This window comes from Erythrolamprus reginae, chromosome 2, assembly GCF_031021105.1.
Source record: "Erythrolamprus reginae isolate rEryReg1 chromosome 2, rEryReg1.hap1, whole genome shotgun sequence".
NCBI classification, from domain to species: Eukaryota; Metazoa; Chordata; class Lepidosauria; order Squamata; family Dipsadidae; genus Erythrolamprus; species Erythrolamprus reginae.
The window spans coordinates 79471814-79497676 of NC_091951.1; the positions used below are offsets into that span (position 1 = coordinate 79471814).

At 36.6% G+C, this 25863-nt stretch overlaps 1 protein-coding gene across 4 annotated transcripts in view; it reads right to left on the minus strand.

Annotated features, from left to right (window-relative positions):
- Positions 1 to 4797: 4797 nt before the first annotated feature.
- Positions 4798 to 25863, minus strand: part of FLNB (filamin B) — a 110996-nt gene continuing 89930 nt past the window's right edge. For all 4 annotated transcript variants that reach the window (XM_070738433.1, XM_070738432.1, XM_070738431.1 and 1 more), the window contains 14 exons: positions 25581 to 25709; positions 24757 to 24930; positions 24265 to 24423; positions 23835 to 24038; positions 22988 to 23140; positions 22474 to 22596; positions 13233 to 13499; positions 12867 to 13004; positions 12636 to 12751; positions 9700 to 9832; positions 8458 to 8634; positions 8013 to 8231; positions 6764 to 6967; positions 4798 to 6405 (listed from right to left, as the gene is read on the minus strand). In XM_070738433.1, the coding sequence (XP_070594534.1) occupies positions 6218 to 6405; positions 6764 to 6967; positions 8013 to 8231; positions 8458 to 8634; positions 9700 to 9832; positions 12636 to 12751; positions 12867 to 13004; positions 13233 to 13499; positions 22474 to 22596; positions 22988 to 23140; positions 23835 to 24038; positions 24265 to 24423; positions 24757 to 24930; positions 25581 to 25709 (2384 nt within the window). In that variant the 3' untranslated portion in view covers positions 4798 to 6217. The remainder of the gene's footprint in view (positions 6406 to 6763; positions 6968 to 8012; positions 8232 to 8457; positions 8635 to 9699; positions 9833 to 12635; positions 12752 to 12866; positions 13005 to 13232; positions 13500 to 22473; positions 22597 to 22987; positions 23141 to 23834; positions 24039 to 24264; positions 24424 to 24756; positions 24931 to 25580; positions 25710 to 25863) is intronic.

A 25863-nucleotide genomic window follows, 5' to 3' on the forward strand; every position in this document is an offset into this window, starting at 1 on the left:
TCCCCCAACTAACCTCAGATTGTTCTTGTATTAACTTTTCTATTAAAAACACTTCCCTCCTGAACCTTATTGAACCCTTTAACATATTTAAATGTTTCGATCATGTCCCCCCTTTCCCTTCTGCCCTCCAGACTATACAGATTGAGTTCATAAAGTCTTTCCCAATAAGTTTTATGCTTAAGACCTTCCACAATTTTTGTAGCCCATCTTTGGACCTGTTCGATTTTATCAATATCTTTTTGCAGGTGAGGTCTCCAGAACTGAACACAATATTAAGTATAAAGTATAAAGCAAAATGAAACAACAAAAGGCATGTCCCTGAAGTTGTGTATGTCAATGTCTGTCTGTCTGTCTCTCTCACACAGAGAGAGAGAGAGAGAGAGAGAGAGAGAGAGAGAGAGAGAGAGAGAGAGAAAGGGAGGACAGTTTTAAACAATTGATCTTGATTTTAAATTGTACATAAGCAAGCAATGGATTTGCCAAAAGTATTTTGCTTGCAAATACATTAGGCAAATCCTTGGTTTTAAGTTGTATTGGAACCAACCCAGTAGAAGCCACAAAACACTGCATTGGCTACTATCCTGTGTGGGGAGTGTTTTTCTCCCCACAAAAGCAAAACTGGCTTTTGTTCATCCCTGTTCGGCCCTTACAAAACAGGGCCATTTCAACTGTTGTTGCATTCCACCTTCTAAAAAGCCAGTTGTTTCAGTGCAACCCCATATGCAGTTTTAAAGGTACACCTTCTCCAAAACATGTACCAGCCCACGTCCTAAATCTGGAACTGATAAATCTCTCGTTTGCCCTTTGGCGTGCATTTGAATGGTTGCCCTTTGCAAGCATGAATCTGAATTCCAACCATAATTTAGCCAAGAACATGGGGATGGAGAGTGAGAAGGGGAGAAAGAAGAGGCAACCAGGTGCTTTTCTCCTGGAAAGCTTCATCCCACAGTGGAAGAAATGAGAGTGTTTTGTTTTCAGAAGGTAAACTGTGACTAATTTGAGCCACAACCTTCAATTAAGTCTTGTGCCTTGGCATGGCTTGGCAAAACGAATACCAGAATTTGTGGTAGCTGTATATAATTTCCATGTTCTATTAGAAAACAGGCCATAACGTTAAGCCAGGCTGGAAGAAATGAATGTTTTTATCCCCTTGCCTCCACTACTGAAAGCAGGGGGAAATAATTTGTGTCCTACATATTACTTCTAACATCAGATTCTTGCCTTGAAGGAGACTGCACCACCCAACAGATTAATTTATGAAGAACTATTTCCTAATGTATAAAGTCTAATTTGTAATTCAGACCCATAGTTTCTCCTCTTGCCTCATGTAACAACACCTAATTGCTCTACTCCAACATGAAAGCACTTTAGATACTTGACAGCTGTCTTATCTGCTCACGAGCCTTCTGTTGTCCAGGTTAAATGTATCCAATGCTTCTGGTTTTTTTATGAGTTAATCTGTTCCAGGTCCCTTATTATTTTGATTACTCTCCTCTGTACATAGCCCAATAGTATAGGAAGGAAGGAAGATTACCTTGGCAAACATGTGTAGGCTCTGTTCCCTAGGCATTTGGCACTAAGCATTTTTAAAGTCCAGAACATCCAGATAACATCTGGAAGTGATTCAGGCAGAAATCTCCCCATTTCTCTGAACTAGGAGGAGGAGGAGGAAGAGGAGGAGGGGGAGGACTATCACAATCAGACTTGCAAGATTCTTGTTATTGTAGCCAATCTCATAGAAGTAGCTTTTGACTACCTATTGCAGGGGGTCAAACTCACGTTATGGCATCGTCATATGGCGTATCATGACATTTCCTCCCTCCCTAAACTAGGTGTGGGCATGGCCAGTGCGTGACGCATCTGGTCCGTGGGCCACGTTTGACCTGTGGAGTTGATTTCTTGGAATAGTCTACCTTGTACAGCGGAGGAACATTTGTTTCTCCAGTTCTTTGGTTTTATGCATTTCTTCCATGGTATCACAGAAACAGGCTGTGAGATAATTCAAGGTTTCAGAATCAATTGGTGATTTAAATTCATTCATAATACTGAATATTGCTCTACCATCTTTTGATTTCGTTTGGATTGCTACTCCCTTGTGTCAATTAAAGTATGTTTAAATGTGTTTTAAAACCATTCCTTTGGGGGGGTATAGTAAAGTTGAGAATTTCTGCCCTATGAACTGTTACTATCCTACCATTTCTCTAAATACTGGATTCATAATTTTCCTTTCTTTCTTTTCACTGCACTGATGTCGTTAATACTTTTTTAAAAAGCCCTTTTCCATTTTAGATTCGTTTTGCGCTTTAATTTTTTCTGTGTAAATAGTAGGTATGCTTGTTGGTCAGCCTACTAACCATCTTCCATTTCCTATTCACATTTCTTTTAATTCGGCTCAGTCAAAAGCTCCATATGTAGCCACAATGGTGTCTTGAAAATTAGAGATTCCACAGCAGGGCAGGACATTTTAAAAGTCTAGATACAAATTATTGCAGGAAGGAAACACCATTTTGAGATTAAACAGTGCAGTGAACAACTCCTTGTGCATATGTATATAGCTCCCACTAATTCACTAAGGCCTGTTTGAAATATAACACAATTTATATTTTTTATTAACTCTTGCCTTCCTACAACTCTCCAGTTTTTGAAGTCATCCAAAGCAAAACAAAACAAATTGGAGGCAAATGATTAGCAGTTGGGAACAAAAGGAAAACACATGTTCTTGATCTAAAATGAAGAAAGTATTTCTGCTCATTCAGGAAATAAGTATGTCTTCTGGCAAACTAACATATTGAAAAGAATTAAATTGCTGTCTCGTTTCTGCTTCAGTTTATCTGGTTTGGAGTTTGATGCATCTGCTACTCTGAAGATGCCACTTTAGTGGTATACTATTGAAGACAACGCTCAAGCATAGGAAGGAATGACAATTTTTAGATTCTGGTTTAATAGACCAGCTCTCGTAAGCCCATGATCATAAATCTATTTGATGCTTGAAGACTTTTACAGAAAATGGTACCATTCTGGCTGGAGGATCTGTTGTTTAGGTTTTAGAAAAATTGCTAGAGGCACACTAGTACATATGGTTATCAGAACAGGACAAGCAATACATTCAAATATAACATGGTGGTTTGGGGTGACTCCAACCACTAAGATTTATATGCCACAATTTGTGGTTTAGCACAGGGGCGTCAAATTTGCCTTCAAATTTATGGCTCATAGGCCAGATGCATCATGTGCTGGCCATCACCACCCTCATTTTAGCAAAGGTGGAGAGAAAGACATGATACGTCACGTGACATGACACCACGAATTTGACACCCTTGGTTTAGTACAATGTATAAATTCAGCCAGGCTTGTACAACAACACATGGTTAAACAATGGATTAGTGTAAAGTAAAACAGTAGTGCATTGCTGATGCAAAATCTTTTCTAATCAGGCCAGCTAATTATGGGTTTTTATGCTGCACAAATATAGAAAGAGTAGCTATGGAGGCAGCTAGAACTCACAATTTGAAAAGCTGATTTTGTATTCAAAACATCAAGCATGTGATTAGCATTTAAGGAATGACAGAAGCAAATCACCTGGATAGCTGAGCTGGGCATCCAGTTATGAGGCCAATGCCATAGCCCCATAGAAGCTTTACTTATAATTATGTGCTTTACTTTACAAGCTTTACGTGTGTGTGTGTGTGCGTGCATGTGTGTTTTTTCTTCTGTCATGTTCTTATCTTATGTTAAATAAGAATATTCATATACCAAACTAAACCAAGTTGAATCCAAAGTGAATTTCTGATCAGTTTTGAATGAAATCAATTTTCATTGGGCTGGAGGACGATAGTCTTTGGAGAAAGATGGAACCTTTAAGCTTTAAAGGCAATCAATTATGATAAACTGACACATCAGCTTGGATGTGGAAAGGTTGAAATTACATGTTTTTTTCTTCTGCTGATGTGACCTCACCATGCAATCTACAGCTGGACAGTATGCAGTATGCACTACCAGTATGCAATTTTCTCTCATGTTTGTCAAGAACCAGCAAAACTATGGCTGCCTTGAATATGATAAAGAATGCATGCTGCAAAACAGTGTTTCCCAACCTTGGCAACTTGAAGATATCTGGACTTCAACTCCCAGAATTGGAGGGGAATTCTGGGAGTTGAAGTCCAGATATCTTCAAGCTGCCACGGTTGGGGAAACACTGCTGCAAACAAACAATTCAGAACAGTAATAGTAGTATCAAACATCCATCTGGATTGGCTTGCTTTCCCAGCTAAAGGATTAGTTTTATAGTCTGTTAGTTTTTATTAACTCAGCCCCATCACTAAAGGCTATGTGGTTTCTGTAGCTTAAGTGTCTTTTATCTATCTTTGGCCCATGTATAAACTTTTGACTTTAAATTACTCATATAGGCTAGCCTTTTGGGTTTTGTTTTGAGCAGAACAAGATATCTACTACAATATTTCAGGAGTCTAAATCAATGCAAGCTTTGTTTCCCTTTGCATCTCATTTTTTTTAACCATATTGCCTAATGAAGTGTTTTTTAGAAATTTGTCTTTTTAGTCTTTGCGTTGGCATGGATTTTCATATCTTTTCTTCCCTCATGGTCAACATTGTGGTTTTTACTTTTACATATATTGAGAATTTTGCTCCATACTTAAAACCAATTTTCTTTGCCAAGCATCTGACTCCCGTATTTAATTTCCATTGAACGTTGCCTATGGGAATTTCAGGTTAAGTCATATTATCCATTTGACATTAAAGTTAAAATGGCAAAACTAATTATTGCAGAAACCCATCTCAGTTGTTTAACATGCACATTTTATTTCTTGAAGCAAACATTCATTGTTTTTAATAAGTTATGAGATACAATATTACATTTATTCCAGTTTATTTTGCTTTTTCTGATAGTTTACAATGTAGTGAACATTTCACATTAAGGCACATGGTCTGGTTTTGTTTTTTATTTTTTTTAGAAAAATCTGGCTATTCCATTTCCTTTTTAAGAAGCTGTGCTTAGACTTAGTGCATTGATATAAAACTATAAAAATAAAGCCAAGTAGAAATCTTTTGCTAAACAGAAGGAAAAAAACAAAATTACTTCCATTAACTGTCTCCATCCATCAAGCACATTTAAAGCACTGGTAAAGTTGGGGGGGGGAGAGAAGCCCCAGAGGCTTTTAAAAATCATTTAATTCATTTGGAAGTTTTCTTTGTTTATTTTTTGACATTTGGAAAACCAGAATGGTCATAAATGTTCTTTTCTTACTCTTCCCCTCAAAAAAACACTTAAAAGGATTTGTTCATGAACTCCTTGAATCAAATTCTTTCAATCAATTTTAATGTGCACTGTTGATTAGTAGAAATATTCAGGATTTCACATAATAATCAACTGCCTAGATTAGCCTTCACCTCATCATTAACAGGTATTACCAAAGGAAATCACTAAGGTTTACACAAGCAGCTGGAGTAACTGTGATTGCATACAATCAATCACAGTTTCAAGCACCTCTCAATGTGCATTTTTGCTAGAATATCAAGTTAATTTGGCATTCTATTGCTCAAGGCAATCACAGTTACACCATCCATTACCAAATCTGCATAAAGCATCAGTGATAAAGGCTTCCAGAATACCTTAAGACATCTATTTGGTTTCCCTTCAAGGAACAAAATCCCTCTCTCCCCCCCCCCCCCCCCTCTGTAAACAGCCAACCATTATGCAAATCGTTTTAGTGTTTAAAGATAACACTAATTACAGTTTCCACTATTAGCTGTGAAAAAGAATATCAAGTACATAAGGGCATATTAAGTACCGGTTTTTCATCTAATGTCTTTACAGAATAATTTTAACTGACAGCAATCAGATGGATATTCTACAGTGAAGTGAAATGTTTCCAATTCAAAAACAAAACCTATTGCAAGTCAGTAGTAAAGATACCAATTTATCCGAGATAAATTCCAGTTTTAACTTGTAAATTCTGGAGTCCACCAAAAACAAAATGACCATAGTGCCCTTATTTATTACATGATTGTGTTTTGATTCATAACAGTACAAACTAAAGCAGACAATAAATTTACAAAGCATATCAAAGATGCTTAAGGCAAAGGACAATTTTAAAATATATTTAATTTGAGTTTCATTAAAGGTTATCTGTATACATTGGTCACAAAACTGCTCACAGTATTGTATGTAAGGTTTCTCTTGGGAGGAAACAAGGGGAATTTATGGGACAGTAACATGGAATGGACTTCCAGGAATGTGTTCTTCACCCCACTTCACAGCTAATAGGTAATCACCCTTTTCCTTGACAATATATGTTACACTGTACTGGTAATTTCCCAAGTGTTTCACAGATACTTCTTCGCAAGGTGTTGTAGGTCCATGGACACCAACTAACAGCATATTTGAACCTAAAGCACAAAGAGAATGTTAACATTACTGATATTGCAGAAGAAATCAATACTTAGCATCACTGAAAATCACAGAATTTCAGTTAGCATTTCATTTCTGTGGAGACATAGCATCAATCCAAATTAACACCCCTGTGACTACTATTTTAAAGCAAAATAGCAACCCTTCTAAGTTACTGTATAGGCTCTGACTGTGCTGTAGTAAGTATCTGATTTCCAGCTACCAAGGACAGCTAAGTAGCACTCTGAGACATAAGGAGAGGCAATGAACATTTATTTATAAAATTTCAGTAAACTTAAAAACTCAGGTGTCGCTGTCAAATTAGTAATGAGTTCATGTTTTTAAAAGAGAAATTACCTGCTTTGCTGCAATCCACAGAGAAAGAATTTTTCTGGCCCACGAAGCCTCTGGAGAGCCCTGCACCCCTAGCAAGAATTTTGCTTGCATCAGACGATGACTTGGGAATGCCTCTGTAGAAGGTGTCTGTGGTTGACCTAGTCACAGATTCCACCATAAGAGAAGATGTCTCATTTGAGATGCCTGGGCTAACCAGTCGTTGACCTAAAAAAACCACAACATTTGTATGTTCATCACAAGAATTAAGCACTATATTAAAAATTTGTGAATCAAGTCTACAATCTTAGTGGCATCTCCTTCATTTTTACAATCCTTGCACTTATTATTATTATTATTATTATTATTATTATTATTATTATTTATTGGATTTGTATGCCGCCCCTCTCCGCAGACTCGGGGCGGCTAACAACAGTGGTAAAACAACATGAACAATCCAATTAATAAAAACAACTAAAAAACCCTTATTATAAAAAACCAAACATACACACAAACATACCATGCATAACTTGTAATAGCCTAGGGGGAAAGGATAACTTAACTCCCCCATGCCTGGCGACAAAGGTGGTTCTTAAGTAATTTGCGAAAGACAAGGAGGGTGGGGGCCTTTCTAATCTCTGGGGGGAGTTGGTTCCAGAGGGCCAGGGCCACCACAGAGAAGGCTCTTCCCATGGGGCCCGCCAAACAACATTGTTTGGTCGACGGGACCCGGAGAAGGCCAACTCTGTGGGACCTTATCGGCCGCTGGGATTCGTGCGGTAGTCGGCGGTTCCAGATGTATTCTGCCCCAATGCCATGTAGGGCTTTAAAGGTCATTACCAACACTTTGAATTGTGACCGGAAACCGATCGGCAGCCAGTGCAGGTGGCGGAGTGTTGCAGAAACGTGGGTGAATCTAGGAAGCCCCACGATGGCTTTCGCCGTCGCATTCTGCACGATCTGAGGTTTCCAAACACTTTTCAAAGGTAGCCCCACGTAGAGGGCGTTGCAGTAATCGAACCTCTAGATGATGAGGGCGTGAGTGACTGTGAGCAGTGACTCCCTGTCCGAATAGGGCCGCAACTGCCGAAATATGATGTTCCAATGTCATGCTTTGATACAAGATACTTTGGGCTTATTCACACAAAGGGCTAAGCCGTGAATTCAGCATTATGGTTTACTTGCCATTACAGGCTGGTCAGGAACCCCATGACTGAAAAATCTTGTTTTAACATGATGTGACCCCAACCATTATGATTGTGATTATTCTTACCTGTCACCTTTGCTCTGAAAGGACTACCAGCTATATGATTAGGTCCTCCATATTTAATTCCAATCAAGTAGTTTCCTGGAGTCATTGGTGTATACATTACATTGTAGCCCTCCGGAGCTTCTTGGCAATCCATTTTCACCTTTGATGGCCCCTCAATTGTAACGGCAAGAGTTCCAGGACCAGCTTTTGTAGTGTCTATAGTAAACATAGATTGTAATCCTGGAAAACAAAGTAGAAATTAAAAATATGGATGCAAACCATATGTAGCAATAAATCCTGCAAATGCCACCATCCTGCTGCAAATTTGCTTTTCCCTAATCAGCACTGCAATTCTGGTTTAAAAGAAGAAGGCAATGTTTGCAAATGAGATTGAAATATAATCTTATTTAGGCAAAAACCAGATGTATTAAGTTTAAATCAAAAAGCAATCTAGAGAAGAAATTACCTGTTGTGCCACTCTCCAGGCCTGCTCCATAGGCAGTCACAAGAGCTGGACTATCTACAAGTCCTGGTTCTCCCACTCTAATTTTGAAAGGACTGCCTACAACGTGACTATCATTGAATTTCACATCTATCGAATGAATGCCATTTTCCCGTGGAATGAATCGGACAGCGTATTTATCTGTAACATAGATTATTAAATAATTAATCGGTTTCAAACCTCCTACTGGAATAAAATAATATTTAACATTCCAAACTTTCCTTCTTCCTCAATCTGTTACACTCCCAATTAGTTCAAGTTGTAACTTCATGAGTTCCAAAAACCATGCCAGAAGGTTCTTAAAATCCCAATTCAGCGGGAAGGAGCCAGGTTGGGGAAGGCTGGCTCAGGGTTACTGGAAGCTGAAACGCAGGTATTCCTCAACTTGCAATCACAAGTTTTGCCTCATCTTACAACCCTTTTTGCTACATTTGTTGAGCAAATCACTGGAGTTGTTAAGTGAATCATGCAGTTGTTAAGTGAATCTGGCTTCCCTGTTGACTCTGCTTGTCAGACGCCAGCTGGGAAGGTAATCACATGACCTTGGGACTCTGCAAGTGTCATAAATACATCCCAGTTGCCAAGCAACCCAATTTTGGTCATGTGATCATGGGTATGCGACAATGGTCATAAATCTGAAAACCAATCAGCTTTACTGCCAGATTAATTGCAACCTTTGTTTTCTTGAGACTAGATATAACTACCAATGGCAGTAAAAGCTGACTCTTATTTAGAACAGGTTTTTTTTCCACATACGGTTAAAAGTTCATTTATTCCACAATGAATACATCTAAATATTAGAATACTGTCCTTAGTTAGAAAAGCAGTAATTAAGCCTGGAAAACATTCTGGAAACATATTTAGAGTTATAGAATGGATTAAGCCCCATTAATTTAAGATGGGGCTAACATTTTCAAATAGAATATTGCTAGAATAAAAGGACAACAATACAACAGGATAAAAAGAGAGATCGCTTGGGATGCCGCAGGTAGTAGGATACTGCCTTGCATTTTGTTTTGTTTTTATTAAATTCCAATGAATAATATTTCACCTTTCCTCTAAAAGGTCAAGATGGCAAACACTACTCTTTCTTCCAATTTTAAATTCATGTCATACTGGTAAATTAGGATGGATGGAGAGAGGTTATTTAGCTACTATGTTCTAAACTGCTGGAGGTTTTTGGAGAGCTTGTATGCAGTTTCTCACCTGGTTCCAACTCAGAAACATGACATTCTTCTACTGCTCCAATGGGGCTGTGCACTTTAGCATCAATCTTGCCCTTTGCTCCATTAAGTCTTATGGCAAATGCTGCTGGCTGGTTAATCTTTAATCCAGATTCCTAAGAATGCAATTCAAGATTAATCAGAGACATTGTCATTTGGTTAACATGGAATATGCAAAATATAGTTTAATACTTTGCAACGTCTAGGTATAAAAAGCCTAAAAAGCAATAGAAAAACAAAGCATGTTTACCTTCAAATTATATTGTACTGAATTTTTCAAAATATCAGAGAACTTATTTTATTCTAAATGTAGCTCTGTGTTCCATAAATACCTAAATACTGCTGGCTTGACTGCTTACTGCTTACCTATATTACTTAATTAAGGGAGTATTCACTCACTATTCCATTAAGGGAATAACTAGGCAGAATTGTGTAAGATCCTCTCTGTGCTTCTGAGTATAAACATATAGGATCTCTTTAGAGGTTAATTCTAATCTTGAGAGAACGTGAAGAGATACAGAGAGATAATAAGGGATAGTTTAGTTATTATTCTAAATTATTCTAATTACACACACTAGCTAGAATATCAACACTGCAAGTCTAGAAGTTAGAATACTGACATAAAAATTAGTAACAGACATCAAATTATTCCGTAATTTTGGTGCAATCAGCAATTTAATTCCTGAAATGTTTAATTTTCTGTGGGAAACCTAAGTTTTCTTAGTGTGATTTGTCAATTAATACATTATAGAACAGTGTTTCCCAACCTTGGCAACTTGAAGATATTTGGACTTCAACTCCCAGAATTCTGGGAGTTGGTCCAGATATCTTCAAGTTGCCACGGTTGGGAAACACTGTTGTAGAATATTCTCTGAATTTGGTTGTCTGCATGCAGACATTTCATTACCAAACTAAATATCATCAGCAGTGCTACCGAGTGTGGGATTTGCTCATTTTTAACATTAATTTGCCCTCCAACGGTAGTGTGGGTGTGATTTTTCTCCTTGGACTCTTTGATTAGGGTATTGTTTTTTGTTTGGTGTTAATTCCTGCTTCTATGTTTTGGTTGCTGGGGTTATGTTCTGATTTTTTTGTTTCACTCTTTGATTTTTTTTTGTCTCTTTGTCAACATATTGTTTATATATTATTTCTAACATTTGCTAACATATAATTAACATACTGTCAGTATATGTTAATTATATATTATATGTTAACATAGGTTAACATATAATTAACATATTGCCGGTGGCAGCATCAGATAATGGTTGATTATACTTGCAGCTTTCTCTTCATGGAAATTATGCTTTCCACCATGGGAACAGATGCAGTACTTTGAGGTTCCCTGGAACTATGAAAAAGGAACTAAAAGAATATGTAAATCTGTACCTTTTGGGCAACACTTATCACTACATACTTCTACATGGCACAGGTTTATATCTAGGAAATTCTAGACCAGGACTGTCAAACTCCCGGCCCATGGGCTGGATACGTCAAGCACTGGCCACATCCACACCCAGTTTAGCAAAGGGGGGAAAAGAACTGATATGTCACGTGACAGCGCTGTGACACCGCGAGTTTGATAACCCTGTTCTAGATACTTCACCATGGTTTTAAATTGCAATGCTCTGCTCTCAGTTCACAGCTTAATTGAGATTTCATTTTCAGCTTTACCCTCAAGAGAGAAATAAATGGGTAATGGGCAAACCGACATATAAGGCATTAAAAGTGAATCAAGACCTGTTCAAAATGCAAAAGGCTCCTCTATAAGACAATCCCTTGTTTCACTGCCCCTGCCTTCCCATTAATTTTATTTCCCTCTTTAGGGTTTTAATCAGCTGACATCCACGTTCTGTCAGAAGTCTTTAAATGAAACACAAGAAAAACATCAATACCACAGCAGCTAATTCACATCCTTGTAGTACTTTTAGTGTGATTTAGCTAGAAACCTGCACCAACGCACAAATTTGCAAAGCAGTTCATTCAAGCAATACCTAATTTAACTAAATGAAAGATTGTGCCACTTAATATAGTTACTTCAAAGTGCAGCAATAATGTACTTATGCTAGCTCAAGAGTGTCAAACTCACAGCCCATGGGCCGTATGCGTCACGCGCTGGCCCTGTCCCTGCCTGGTTTACTGAAGAGGAGAAAAGTCCCGGTAAGTCATGTGACACTGCCATGACGTTGTGAGTTTGACACCCCTGGGCTAGCTGGTCAAACCTTAATGTGAAATCTTGTTTCTTTCATCTTAAATTTAAAAGGAATCAGTGGTCTAAGTGGCTTCTCTTGGGCGATTTGACTAACTGTATGAGAGCTGCAATTCACTCTTCCTCTGGCTGATGTTGGGTAACTATCTGAACCATGAATTTTCTAGATTTCATATACCTGTTAGTATGAATTACTGCTTTATAATCACTCTACAGCACTACTTGTTCAACCATTTGCACTTACTGTATGTCTTACATGTTTTGTGGCAAAATAATGTGAATAGCAATATATACACTGCTCAAAAAAATAAAGGGAACACTTAAACAATGCAATATAACTCCAAGTAAATCAAACTTATGTGAAATCAAACCGTCCACTTTGGAAGCAACACTGACTGACAATCAATTTCACATGCTGTTGTGCATATTCAACTTTGTACAGAACAAAGTATTCAATGAGAATATTTCATTCATTCAGATCTAGGATGTGTTATTTGAGTGTTCCCTTTATTTTTTTTGAGCAGTATATAAAGCTTAACCCACTAAAGAGATCAAGCTATGTTCTGCACAACACTGTTTCTTAACTTAAAACTCTTATTTTCTTAGACAGAATGGTTTTCTCCAAAGAAGCAACACTAGGAAGCTTAAGAGCACTGAAGACAAGGATGAAATCAGCTTGTGGTAAGTTACAGGGATATTTCCTTGTGTCTCACCTGAAGGCTCATAACAGTAAGCCTACGAGCATCATCTGAAGGTGCAATCACAGGAACCAGGTACGGGCTTTCAGGAATTTGCTCGTCATTAAATTTGATGGACACCTCATAGTTACCTGAAAGACACAAGAATTTCATTTTTAAACAATTTAATAGAAAAAAAATCATTAGAAAAGCAAAAAATCCTGTTCCCAAATTATAATGTTATCCCATCACACTTAAATCTCATACCAGGCTCTTGAGCAGTATAGGACACACCACAAGATCCATCTTTGCGGTCTTCAAAAGCAATTTCTGCCTTACTTGGCCCTTCCACTGAAATGGAAAGACCACCAGCTCCAGCTTCTCTTGTCCATATATTAAACTCAGCTGTTAACAAAATATACCAATTAGACACAGACACATGACTCCCCCCTTCCCTTTCTTGTAGTAACGGTATCGGTTGCTGCAGAGTGGTGTTATCCCAAAATATATTCCAGCAGAAGCAATGGTGAATCATCCTGTTCTAAGAATACAATCATACATACAACTGAAAAAAAAATGTTCCAGTGAGTAAAAGGTATTGAGAAGGTTGGAATAGAGCAGTAAAGGTCTTACCTGGGATGCCAGCCTCTGCTCTTTCAAGTCCCGGACCACTAGCTCTGACTTTATTGGCTCCTCCTTCACCCAGAGGCCCAACTGTAAACTGGAATGGACTGCCAGGCACATGCTGCTCTCTATATTTCACAGCCACAGTGTGGACTCCCATTTCTTGTGGCACAAAACGGACACAGTATGTGTTTTTGTCATGCTCCACTATTTCTGCATCAGTGATCCTTCCTGATGGGCTGATTACTTGGGACGTCATATCACCTATATCAATTTCTTAGGGAGAAAAAAAATAAAGGAAATAACATTGGAATAATACAGCCTGTGAAGTTCTATGCAGACAGATATTTTTCCAGGCATACATGTGAATGGGAGTGATTCCCTTCTCCCATAAATACAGTCAACGAATGATACTTATAAGGATGAAAGAAGTATATACAGGTAGTCCTTGTCGTACAACTACAATTGGGATCAAACTGTTAGTTGTTGAGCAAAGCAGTCATTAAATGCGGCATCATGAGATTGCCCTCATGACTACTTCAAAGACCACAATTGGAAAAGGTGCAAAAAAGGGCAACAAGAATGATCAAGGAAATGGAGCACCTCCCTATGAAACCAGGTTGCAAAGCCTTGGCCTTGAAAGATGGCATTTAAGAGATGACTTGATCCGCTTCCGGTTAGGTGGAGATCGCGACGAGACGTGTCTGGCAGGGCTCTGCCAGGCGAATCTCTTCTACCCCCTCCGAAGGTCGCTTTTGCGATCGGATCGGGCCCGGATGGCCCGATCCATGAACAGGGGGCTCTCCTCTGCCCGAGGACCCATCGCCAGGACTCCAGAGGCAGCGGTTCGCCCCGCAGCTTCGGAGACGGGAGAACCGCTCCTCTTTCTTTAAGAGGACCGGCCAGCGCTCTCTCCCCTCACTCAGCGGGAAGAATAAAAGTAAAGAAGCGAAAGTAAAAATATCTACATCTACATAGAAAAAGAATATAGCAGAGAAAGGACTTAAGGTAAAAATCTCTATTGTGTTTCGTCTTTAACTCAGAAGATCGTAAAACTTTAAAGTGAAAGTTTTTTTTTCCCAGGGCGAAAGTGAAAGTTTTTTTCTTGTTTAAACTCATCCGCAAATAACAGCCGGACCTAATTTTTTTTTCTCTTCACTTTTACTTTTCCATTTTGAACGTGAACTTGGGAATCTACAAAATAATTTTCTGACTTTATGCCTTAACAAAATAGTTTAAATTTGACATGACTATTTAGGAAATTTTAACTGCTAAAGGAAATTTCTAGTGATGATCAGAATTTGTTCTTGATAGACTTTTAAAATCATAATCTTCTGGACTTAATTTTTGAAGCGGAGGAACACAGTCTTGCTGCCTTTTTTTTTTTTCTTGCTGCCTATTTTCACAACATGAATAACTTCATAATCATGAATTAAATGGAATCTAGAAGAGATTGAACTCATTTCTTTTTTGGATTACTTATTGTTGGATTAACCTATTTGGAATACTTGCTGAGCCTTTTGGACTATTTGCTGACACCTTTTGGATTATTTGCTGAGAACTCCTTGGTTTAACATCTGCCTGCTGCACGAAAATTAACTTGACTCCATCTTGGGATCTCTTTCTTTGTTCTTTGTTCCTGTCTTGAATTTGGAAAATAAACTGACTCCATCTTGAACACAAGCAAGCTTTGGAATTGCTTTACTCCTTGAATTTTGAATTGAAATCAAATATAACTTTACCTTTTGAGATTTGGATTTTCATTTCTACTTCCTAGCAAAATTACAGGATCTATAAGAAGAACTTAAGTATACAATACTGTTATTGTGTCTTTGAATAACTATCTGGTTTTTTTTTTCCCTGATTTTTCTTTGACTTTCTTCCTTACATTTCTATTATTAGAAGAAGTTTGGTTTGAATTACATGCATTGTTAATAAACCTTGGCTTCCTGCTCTATTCTAAATAGTTGAACTAAAATATCACCCTCCTTCTTTTTCTTTTTGAACAATTCTTTTACTCCACTTTTTCCCCTTTTCTTTTTTCTTCCCTCCTCCTAAAGTCTTTTCCTCCAAAAAAATTTTTTTTTCTTTTCTTTCTTTTGTCTTCTATATATAGTTGATATTCCTTCTCTTCTTTCATTTTCTGTCCTCCTTTTACTTGAAAAGGCTAATATTTGTTTTTTTTTTCTTCCCTGTGGCACTAAACAATAATATTTTTTTTTCTTCTTCTTTTGAACTCTGTTATTAATTGAATTGCTATTGAATTGGTATAGTTATATTATAAGGGAAACAAAATATACTGAATAGATTTGGAATTTATAGTAATTTCTTTTCCTTTTCACTATATATAAAATTGAAACTAACCTTAAAATTTGAAATAGTGGATTCTAATTTGATAATGTCCCACACTTCAACTCTTGTTAAAACAACAAAGAAACAAACAACACCAACTACCCTATCTCCACAAGTGTCACCGCATTCTTCTCCTTCGCATCAAGTGCTAACCATGTCTACCAAAGACAAAGACAAAGACAAAACAATGCAGTCCAATCTTGCAACTATACATGAGACTCTGAATGCTTTGAAGGACTTTATGGTCAAATCACAAGAAGATGCTACTCAACAAAGAGAGGCCATAAAGGAGGAGGCAACACAACAAAGAGAAGCCATAAAGGAGGAGGCAACACAACAAAGAGAAGCCATAAAAGCTGACTTGGCAGAATTTAAAGTGGAGATGGCTCAAATGAAAGCTGATATGGGCGAGATGAAAGATCAGATAAAGCAGATCCAACAAACTCTTCAAGAAAGTGATGACCGAGTTAAAAAAGTTGAAGAGCAAGCTGACAAAAATGAGAAAAGAATGGAGTATCTTGAAGGGAGAGCTGATGAAAGATACAAAAGATATGATGAATCTATCATCCAGCTGGAGATGCAACGAGCTTCGTACGGACTTCGATTTCAGAATATAAAAGAGGAAAAAGATGAAGACTTAAAAACGACTATGGCGGAAATCATTGGAGGTATACTTCAAGAGGACCCCATGGCTTTACAGAAAGAAATCGATGAAGTATACCGAATCTCGAATAGCTATATCCGTCGACACAACCTCCCAAGAGAGATACATATTAAATTTACAAGAAAGGCGTTGCGAGATGAGATACTTCATTATTCAAGAAACTCCCCGCCTCAACGACATGGAGTAGAAATAAAGATATTAAAACAAGTTCCAAGAAGTGTCAGAGAAAACAGAAGAGATTACCACTTTTTAACCAAAATCTTGATTAAAGAAAATATCACTTACCGTTGGCTTATTCCACAAGGACTTTCTCTGACATGGCGCTCTACAAGGTACAAACTGGAAAACGTAGATCAAGCTATGTTCTTTCTTGAACAGAGTGGTTTGGGCCACTCCGACCATGCAAGTAAGCAACTAGTGGTCCAACTACAGCCAGCTCAACAGCAACCAGGGGAAAAATCACTAACTCAGCAAGAAGAAAACCTGGGGGCAACTGCCCAAGTAATAGAGCAGGACCAAGGTTCTAGAAGAGTTCAACCTCAGCGAGAAACCAAAAAACCTATTAAATGACAACGAATAAAGACTTGAAAATCTTTTCCGTAAATGTTAATGGACTTAACGAACCAAGAAAAAGGAAGCAAATCTTTTCCAAAATCAGAAACCAAAATGCTCAGATTGCAATACTACAAGAAGTTCATATTAAAAAAGATAACCAAAAATTACTGTTGAATCCCAAAATTGGAAAAATGTATGCTGCATTAGCAGACCAAAAAAAAAGAGGTGTAGTGATGTATGTCAAGAATTCTATAAATTCCAAACAAATATATAAGGATAAAGAGGGTAGGATATTGATTGTACAAGTAGATATTGAACCCAGACCTCTAGTGGTTGTTTCTATTTATGCCCCCAATGAAGACCAAATGACATTCTATAAAAATTTACACCAAATAATAACAGATTTAGCTATTGATAATCTATTGATAATAGGTGATTTTAATGCTATCGCGAATAGACAATTAGACCACTCAGGAGGGGGAAGTAATAAAAAAAGGGGAAAAGGTAAAAAAACAAGAAGAAACTTGCTACCCAGTACTTTTCAAAAAATGAAAGCGGAACTATTATTAAGCGATATTTGGAGGGAAAGACACCCTCTCAAAAGGCAATTTACCTTTTATTCCAATCCTCACAAAATTTGGACGAGAATTGACATGTTATGGGCACCAAAAACGGTGGCAGAACAAATAAGAGAAGTTGAGATAGACGTTAATACATGGGCCGATCACAATCCAATAGTGGTCTATATGACGATGAATAATAAACAGAACAATTGGCGGATGAACAGGTATATATTAAATGACAAGAAATATAAGGATTGGATTGAAAAGGAATTAAAAATATTTTTTGAAATTAATAAAACATCAGACACTACTCCACAGAACTTATGGGATACAGTTAAAGCGTACATAAGAGGTTTAACAATATCTTATACAGCAAAACACAATAAGGAAAAGAAATTAGAGTATTTACAATTAACAAACGAACTAAAACAATTAGAATCTGTATCGCAGCAACATACTAAGAACAGAGATCCAAAGACAGAAATAAACGTAATTAAACATAAAATTAGAGTTATAGAACAAAACCAACTAACTGAAAAGATTAAAAGAGCAAAGCAACAATACTTTGAATATGCAAATAAACCTGGCAGATGGCTAGCGTATAAACTTAGAAAACAGAGTCAATCAAAATTAATCCAAAAATTAGAAGATAAAGATGGTAAAATAAAATACGATACAGAAAGTAAGGCAGACATTGTGTATAATTTTTATAAGGAATTATATGCTAAAGATCATGTCATTGAAGATGAAGTTTTTAACTATTTAGAGGCTTCAAATCTACCACAAATAACAGAAGATCAACAGGCTACCATGGATGGACCAATAACAATGGAGGAACTCCTAATAACAATTAAAAAACAGAAAAGTAACAAGGCCACAGGTCCAGATGCCATACCTGCAGAATGGTATAAGATAGATAATGAAACAATAAGAAACCATATGTTAGAAACTTTTAATTCCTGTAGACTTGACGGAAAAATTCCTAAATCTTGGTCAGAATCACTGACAACCTTAATACATAAACAGGGTACAGAACCAGAAAAAATCAAAAATTATAGGCCTATATCACTATTAAATGTAGACTATAAGATTTTTATTGCCATTTATGCAGAAAGACTCAAAGGAGTTATAAATGGAATAATACACCAAGACCAAAATGGGTTTCTTCCAGGGAGACAAATTAAAAATAATATTAGAACTGTAATAAATATACTAGAGTACTATGAACAACACCCAGATAAGATGGCATCTTTAATGTTTTTGGATGCTCAAAAAGCCTTCGACAACGTTAATTGGATATTTATAAAAATGCAATTAAATAAAATGAGATTTGGCCCAAAATTTGTTAATCTAATAGATACCATATATTCAAAACAAACAACGAATATAATATTGAATAACAGTCAATTACCAATACTTGACATAAATAAGGGAGTTCGCCAAGGATGTCCTATATCACCATTGTTATTTATTATGACCCTTGAAACCTTATTAATTAAAATAAGAGCGGACCCCAGAATAAAAGGTTTAACCGTAGGAGATGAAATCTATAAACTCCAGGCCTTTGCAGATGATCTAATGTTTATAATTGAAGAACCGACTACAACAGTTCCTACTTTATTACAAACCATTGAACAATATGGAAATGTAGCAGGTTTAAAGATAAACAAAAACAAAACACATTACTTGACTAAAAACATGAACAAAACACTAGAAACTAAATTAGAAACTATTTCTGGAATAAAGACTGTAAAAAAGGTAAAATATTTAGGAATAAATTTAACAGCGAAAACAATAACATTAAAAAATGATAATTATATGAAATTGTTAGCAGAAATTAAAAAAGACTTAGCAACCTGGAACAATTTGAAAATATCTTTCTTAGGAAGAATTGCAACAATTAAGATGAACATTTTACCCAAGGTCTTATTTCTTTTTCAGACAATACCAATAAACCCAGGGGGTATCTTTTTAAAAACTTTAACCAACTTAGTTAAAAAATTTATATGGCAAGGTAAAAAAGCAAGGATAAAAATGAATTGTTTAGAAGATATCAAAGAAAGAGGAGGATTTGGCCTTCCAAATTGGAAATTATACTATCAGGCCGCTGCACTAACATGGCTTAGAGATTGGATAATCTTAGATAATAAAAGAACACTCGAACTAGAAGGACATGATTTAATGCTTGGATGGCACGCATTTTTATGGTATGATAAGGACAAAAACCATTCATATTTTAAAAGGCATACATTAAGGAAATACCTACTAGAAGTATGGAAAGATATAAAGAAGAATCATTTTTTAAGCATTCCAGATTGGTTAGCTCCCTTAGAAGCAATAACGCATCCAAAGTCTATAAAGGACAAGAAAATGACTCATAGATATAAAGAACTATTAAATGATCAGATGAAGCTTAAATCTAGAATCGAACTACAAGAAGAAGGGATAATAATAGATTGGTGGCACTATGCCCAGATCCGATCTAGATATCAGAAGGATAAAACTCTTTACATTTTTAATAAAAGTAAGAATTCTTTAACTACCTTAATAACCACTAACTCTACAAAAATGATAGGGAAAATATATAAACTACTTATTGCTCATAAAAATATAGAGTTGACTCTAAAAGATACTATGATAAGATGGTGTAGAAATATTGGTAAGGAAATAGATATAGACACATGGGAGAAAGTGTGGATTAATAATTGGAAAATGACTAAATCAGTTTCTTTAAAAGAAAACCAAATCAAAATGTTCTATAGATGGCATCTCCCACCAAATAGGATAGCAAAAATGTTTCCCAAAACATCCCCAATATGTTGGAAATGTAAGAAGGATATAGGAACTTACTATCATCAATGGTGGACATGTAGCAAAGCAAAACTATATTGGAAGATGATTGAAAAAATATTAAAAGAAATAATAAAACAAGATATAGATAATACCCCGGAATTTTATTTATTAGGTGTCACAACCCAGATTTATAAGAAAGAAATTTTTTATTTAATCATACATATATTAACTGCGGCTAGAATAATATATGCGCAAAACTGGAAAGGGGAGGAAATCCCCAAGGAAGAAGAGGTTATAGCTAAGATATTAGATTGCGCTGAAATGGATATGATGACAAGAAGATTAAACGATCAAGAGGATACTAAATTTTACGAAACATGGAACAACGTTTACAAATGGATAGATAAGAAAAAATAAGATATATTGTTAGTGGTTGTTTTTTCTTTTTCTTTATTTTGTATTAGTTTTTATCTAGATGATAATAATAGTAATATTAGTTTAAAAGGATTTTTTTGATGATTATGATATAGTTATGTATGTATAAGTATAAGCAATATATTAAGATTTTTGAAGTATAATAGTTGAATTTAGTTTTAATGTTTAGAATGAAGGTTTAATACTATTTTATTATAGTAATTAGGATTATATTAAAGGTATCTTTCCTTTTTGGTAACTATGTTATACTAACCTTAATACCCACATTAAGATTTGTAAACTTCAATTCAAATTTATTAATTTTTTCTTTTTTTTTATAATAGTTAATACATATGTATTCTTTTTCTATATTTGAATTTATACTTTCATAAGAAGCGGGGGAAATACACCCCCACTTTATGTTTATTGTTTGTTTGTATTTGTTTGTCTTTTTATGAAAAATAATAAAAAAATTGAAAAAAAAAAAGAGATGACTTGATCAAAGTGTATAAAATCACGCATGGAACAGAAAAGGTAGATAGAGAAAAATTATTTTCTCTATCACACAATACTAGGGCGAAGGGGCACTCCCTAAAGCTCATAGGTAAGAAAGTGAGGACAAATAAAGGGAAATATTTCTTCACCCAGAGGGTTGCTGGTTTACGGAACTCACTTCCAGAAGAGGTCGTGACAGCTGTCAGCCTTGATAGCTTCAAAGCAGGATTAGACAGATTCATGGGTGCCAAGTGTATCAGTGGTTATTGAAACGGATGTCCAAGGACCGCCTCAATGTTGGTTGAGTCAGGCAGGATTCCCTTGGGTACTATTTGTTGGGGGGTCAAGAGAAAGGGAGGATTTTGTCTTTTCTTTCTGCTCAAGATCCCAATGGACAATTGGTGGACCACTGTGAGACACAGAATGCTGGACTCGATGGGCTTGGCCTGATTCAGCATGGCTATTCTTATGTTCTTAATTCTGCCACTCCAGCAATCTGGAGTGAGATGCCTTGGGTAGGTGGGTAGGGAAGGAGACACTGGGAGGTTGCATTCAAGAGCTAAAAATCTTCTCTGCTAATATCCAAGTAGGATTTTCAAGTCATGAGTGAAGAGGGTCTTCTACACAACCTGCCTGGGCCTCCCCCACCACCTGCCTGAGGCATCCGGTGTTCCTTTCCTTACTGTGGAGTCTCTCTGCTTGGAAAAATCTTTGTTATTTCTGAGGGCTGGCTGAAAGAGGTGTGGATGCATGGAAAGGAATTCCTATAGATGCCCTCTCAGCATGTAGCAGCAGTCTACAATCTTCTTTCTTGTTTCTCCACTGACTTTGCAGAGAAGGTTGCAAATGGCAATCACAAGATCACAGGGGCATCTAGCAACCCAGTCGTAAGTGAGAACAGGTTGCCAAACACTCAGACTTCAATTACATGACCATGGAGATTTGATGGCCAGAAAAGCTTTATAAGATACAAAGCACTGCTTCCAAGGCTGTCATAATTAAATGTATAATTATAAGTTGAGGACTACCTGTACCAAAATAGACTAACATCTAATGCATTTGGTCAAAAACAAATGAAGAATTGCAAAACAGAAGAATAATTATGAATGGAGCATTGTCAGTGCTTATGATGTTGGAATTGAACATGGGCAGGGCCAAGTTCAAGTCCACTCTCAACCAAGGGACCTCATGGAGAATCTTTTGGTCAGCCACAATTTCTATTGTGAGTTCTTTTGATTCAACTCAAGTTGTTTCTGTTCCAGAACAACTCAAGTTGTTTCTGTTCCAGAGAACACAGTAGAACAGAATCAGTTAATGAACATTTAAGGATGCTAAAAGCTCACTTCATTTAAATTTCACTCTGCCCCTTTTTAGGCATTATTTATTTACATGTTTATTAAATTACAAAACTTACCTGGAATTTTTAAGTTAAGATCACACAAACTTCCAACAGTGGCCACAGAAGGAGCTCTCCGAGTGCGTGTGATGCTTTCCTTAACCCTGCCTTCACCACTTATTTTCACAGTAAAAGGGCTACCTTTAATTAGAATATACAGGATCATGTTGAGTTCCACTTATCAACAGGACACATATCAAAATTTAGGCAGGTAAAAAGAGTTTTCAGAAAGATACTACCTACAAGACTGGCTTGTACAATGTACAATTCCATTACAACAATTAAACATGAGGCAGAAGATGTTTGATAATGACTACAAAGACAGCCATCCTCTTACTACACTGAATATTGAAAAGTGCTATCTTAAGTAACCTAAAGTGAACAAAATTCACATTCCAGATAATCAGGCTGTTCCTCCCAGTGTTTTCAATATTCTTGTACTCTACCCGTACTATTAGGTATATAAAAAGCTAATGCTGTGGATTATCAAAACAACTAGTCTTAACTTAACTGTCTTTCCCTTCATTCTTACCTGGGATATGCTCATCAGCAAATTTAGTTGACACTATGTAAACACCAGGCACAGTTGGAAAGTATGACACTCTGCATGTTCCATCATCAAGATCTTCTGTCTGGATATCCACTTTGCTAGGTCCTTCAACTGCCAGTGATATTCCACCATACCCTAGAAAAGAAGATGGAGAGTGAGTACCGATAATGATGAACAGTTGTGAAGTACATGTACTTCCTTATCCTGTTTTCCCCAAAATAAACATCTAATAAGCCCAATTGGGCTTTTGAGTGCATGGCAATAAAGCCAGGTGCTTATTTCAGGCTTCAAAAAAATATAAGGCAGGGTTCTTATTTTCAGGGGGAAACGGTAGAAGTTATATCCTTTAAAAATCATGGTACAGTATTACAAATTTCTTCTGTCATGGGATGCTCGTGGGCAGAGCTCACCAAATATTTGATTCAAGGTACAGCATAATTCTATGAGTTACAAACAAACCCATGGTTGCTATGAGTTATAAATAAATATAACAACAACAACAACAATAAAAATTGAGTTTTCAAAATTGTACACCATTGAACCCTTTTCTATTTTGTATGCAGTCTCAGGAAACCAAGCATTCCATATCTTTGATCTTGACCATTAATAATTCAAATTAGGAATTAAACCTAATTCATTTTGTTCAATGACAGAAACTGGAAACATTATTGCTTACTGCAGAGTTGAACAAAATTGTTTCAAACAAATGGAAAAATCAACTGAATTGTCAAGGGTATTTCTTTCTGTTTCTTAAAAGTATAGGAATAGGCAATGTCCTAGGTTTAGCCATAAGAAGTCCATGCAAATGAACAGGCTTTGTATTACTGACCTGCATCCCTGGTATCGACAATGAAGTCACACATTTCAAAAGTGCGACCTTCAACCAAACCACGACCAAAAACTCTTGCTCTACTTGCATCACCGATCTCAGACTGAACTACCATAATGGACACTGGACTGTTGGGCACGTGACTTCCATTCTTCATTATGCTGACCAAATGTTCTCCCACCTCTCGAGGAATGAATGAGATACCTGCCAGATAAAGCATGGTGAATAGATTTCAATTCTCACAAAAAAAAAAGAGAACAATATCTAGTCCACATTACCCTCCCCCTCTCTAGCAGGAGTCTGAAATTAGAGGCAGCATAGCACTCACAAATTTGAGATTCAAATTCAGGCTAATCAGTTTTTAGCTGTGGTCTTTGACAAAAGCATTCGTAAACAATTACACAGCCTTCCTAGAAGATCAGAGACTTACCGATGTGGTTGTTTGGCAGTCTTTTCAGAAGACAAGGTTCATCTCTGCCAGATGGGGCTTTAATACTGGCTGACAAGAGGCTAAGATCAGTCTCATTAATGTCTAGCAAGAAGTCAGCAGCAGAGCCAAGTTTCACTTGGGATCGCCTCCTACTGTCATCTTAGGAAAGAAGAATCCCATTAGGACCAGCAGTTGACATAAACTATTCTAGTTCAGTGGTTCCAAGATAGAGCATTATGGTTGAAGAAATGGAAACTATAAATTGGACATTGTTAGACAACAGTCTAACTGAGAACTTGGGCATGCTCCTTATTAATGCTTTTATAATAAATCCTTGGCTAAAATTTTGACATTTCCACAATTGTACTTTTGCTTTGTTGAAATTTATGAAAATGTTACATATTTTAAGTGTTAAAGTGTTCAAACTAAACCATATAGTTATAAATCTAGCCCACTGTATAAATCAGAAATCTGGTCCTTATATTCTCATACCTGTGATTCTGGCAATGAATGGGCTCCCTGGGATATGTTTGTCATTGTACTTCACTAATATGCTGTAGTTTCCTGGAAGTGTTGGCAGGTAAGTGACTGTGCATGTGCCATCCTTGTTATCAATGCAGCTGATCTCAGCTTTTGAAGGACCTTCAATTGCCAAATCCAAGCCACCTGTCACATTGGGTGAAAAGCATTACTATTATTGTACTATGTATATTACCAATACTTTGGCTGAAATAACGAAGAGTAACTTGCAGCTTTAGGGGTTTGGGGCCTTCTTGGAAGATTTTCTGATCAAGTAATATGGTTTTCTTTTTAAATATCTCCCTAATCAAATCACATCATATTTAATTATAAGAATTAATTTGGGAAAGTAGAAAGATGAACTTGATGTTCTACAAACATCCAATGCTAACTGTGTAAGATAGAATGCATAATTTATCCTAGATTATTGCTGTCTGATGTGGTATTTTAACAACAGATTCCAAACTTAATCACAAAGATTATTCAATGGCTATAAGAAACTCTCAAGTTAACCTTTAAATATGATAAGTATACTTAGATAAACTTTAAATATTGTAATATCTGCAAAGTAGCAAAACAGCTTTTAGAAATATGATGCTTAAGCAAATAATAATGCACCCTGGTACTTGCTGGATAAAATACTGACGAGGAATAATCCCCATGTTCATTGTTAAAATATCTTAACTCTTAAGTCAGCAATTCAAGCTCATATGAATGCTTACTTGGAAATTAAAGAACACACTCAAATGGAATTTGCTTCATCTTTGATGTACTGAGGCTGAAAAGCTAATGCTTACCTTCACCAGCATCCTCTGTGACTATGGTGAAGGTGGCTGGCTTGTTTGCTACACCATAGACAAGGCCTGGTCCATAAGCACTCACATTTCCACTATTTGGATAGTTCACATAGAACTGTAAGGGGCTCTCTGCAGAGGATAAAATAAAAGTTTATCATCAGCATGTAAAATTTCACAGATTTTAATACTTTTACTTATTTTGCCTCTCCAAAAGGGATTATAAATGTTCTTCACTCAACAAGGGCTCATGACCAGAAACTCTCTCTCTCTCTCTCTCTCTCTC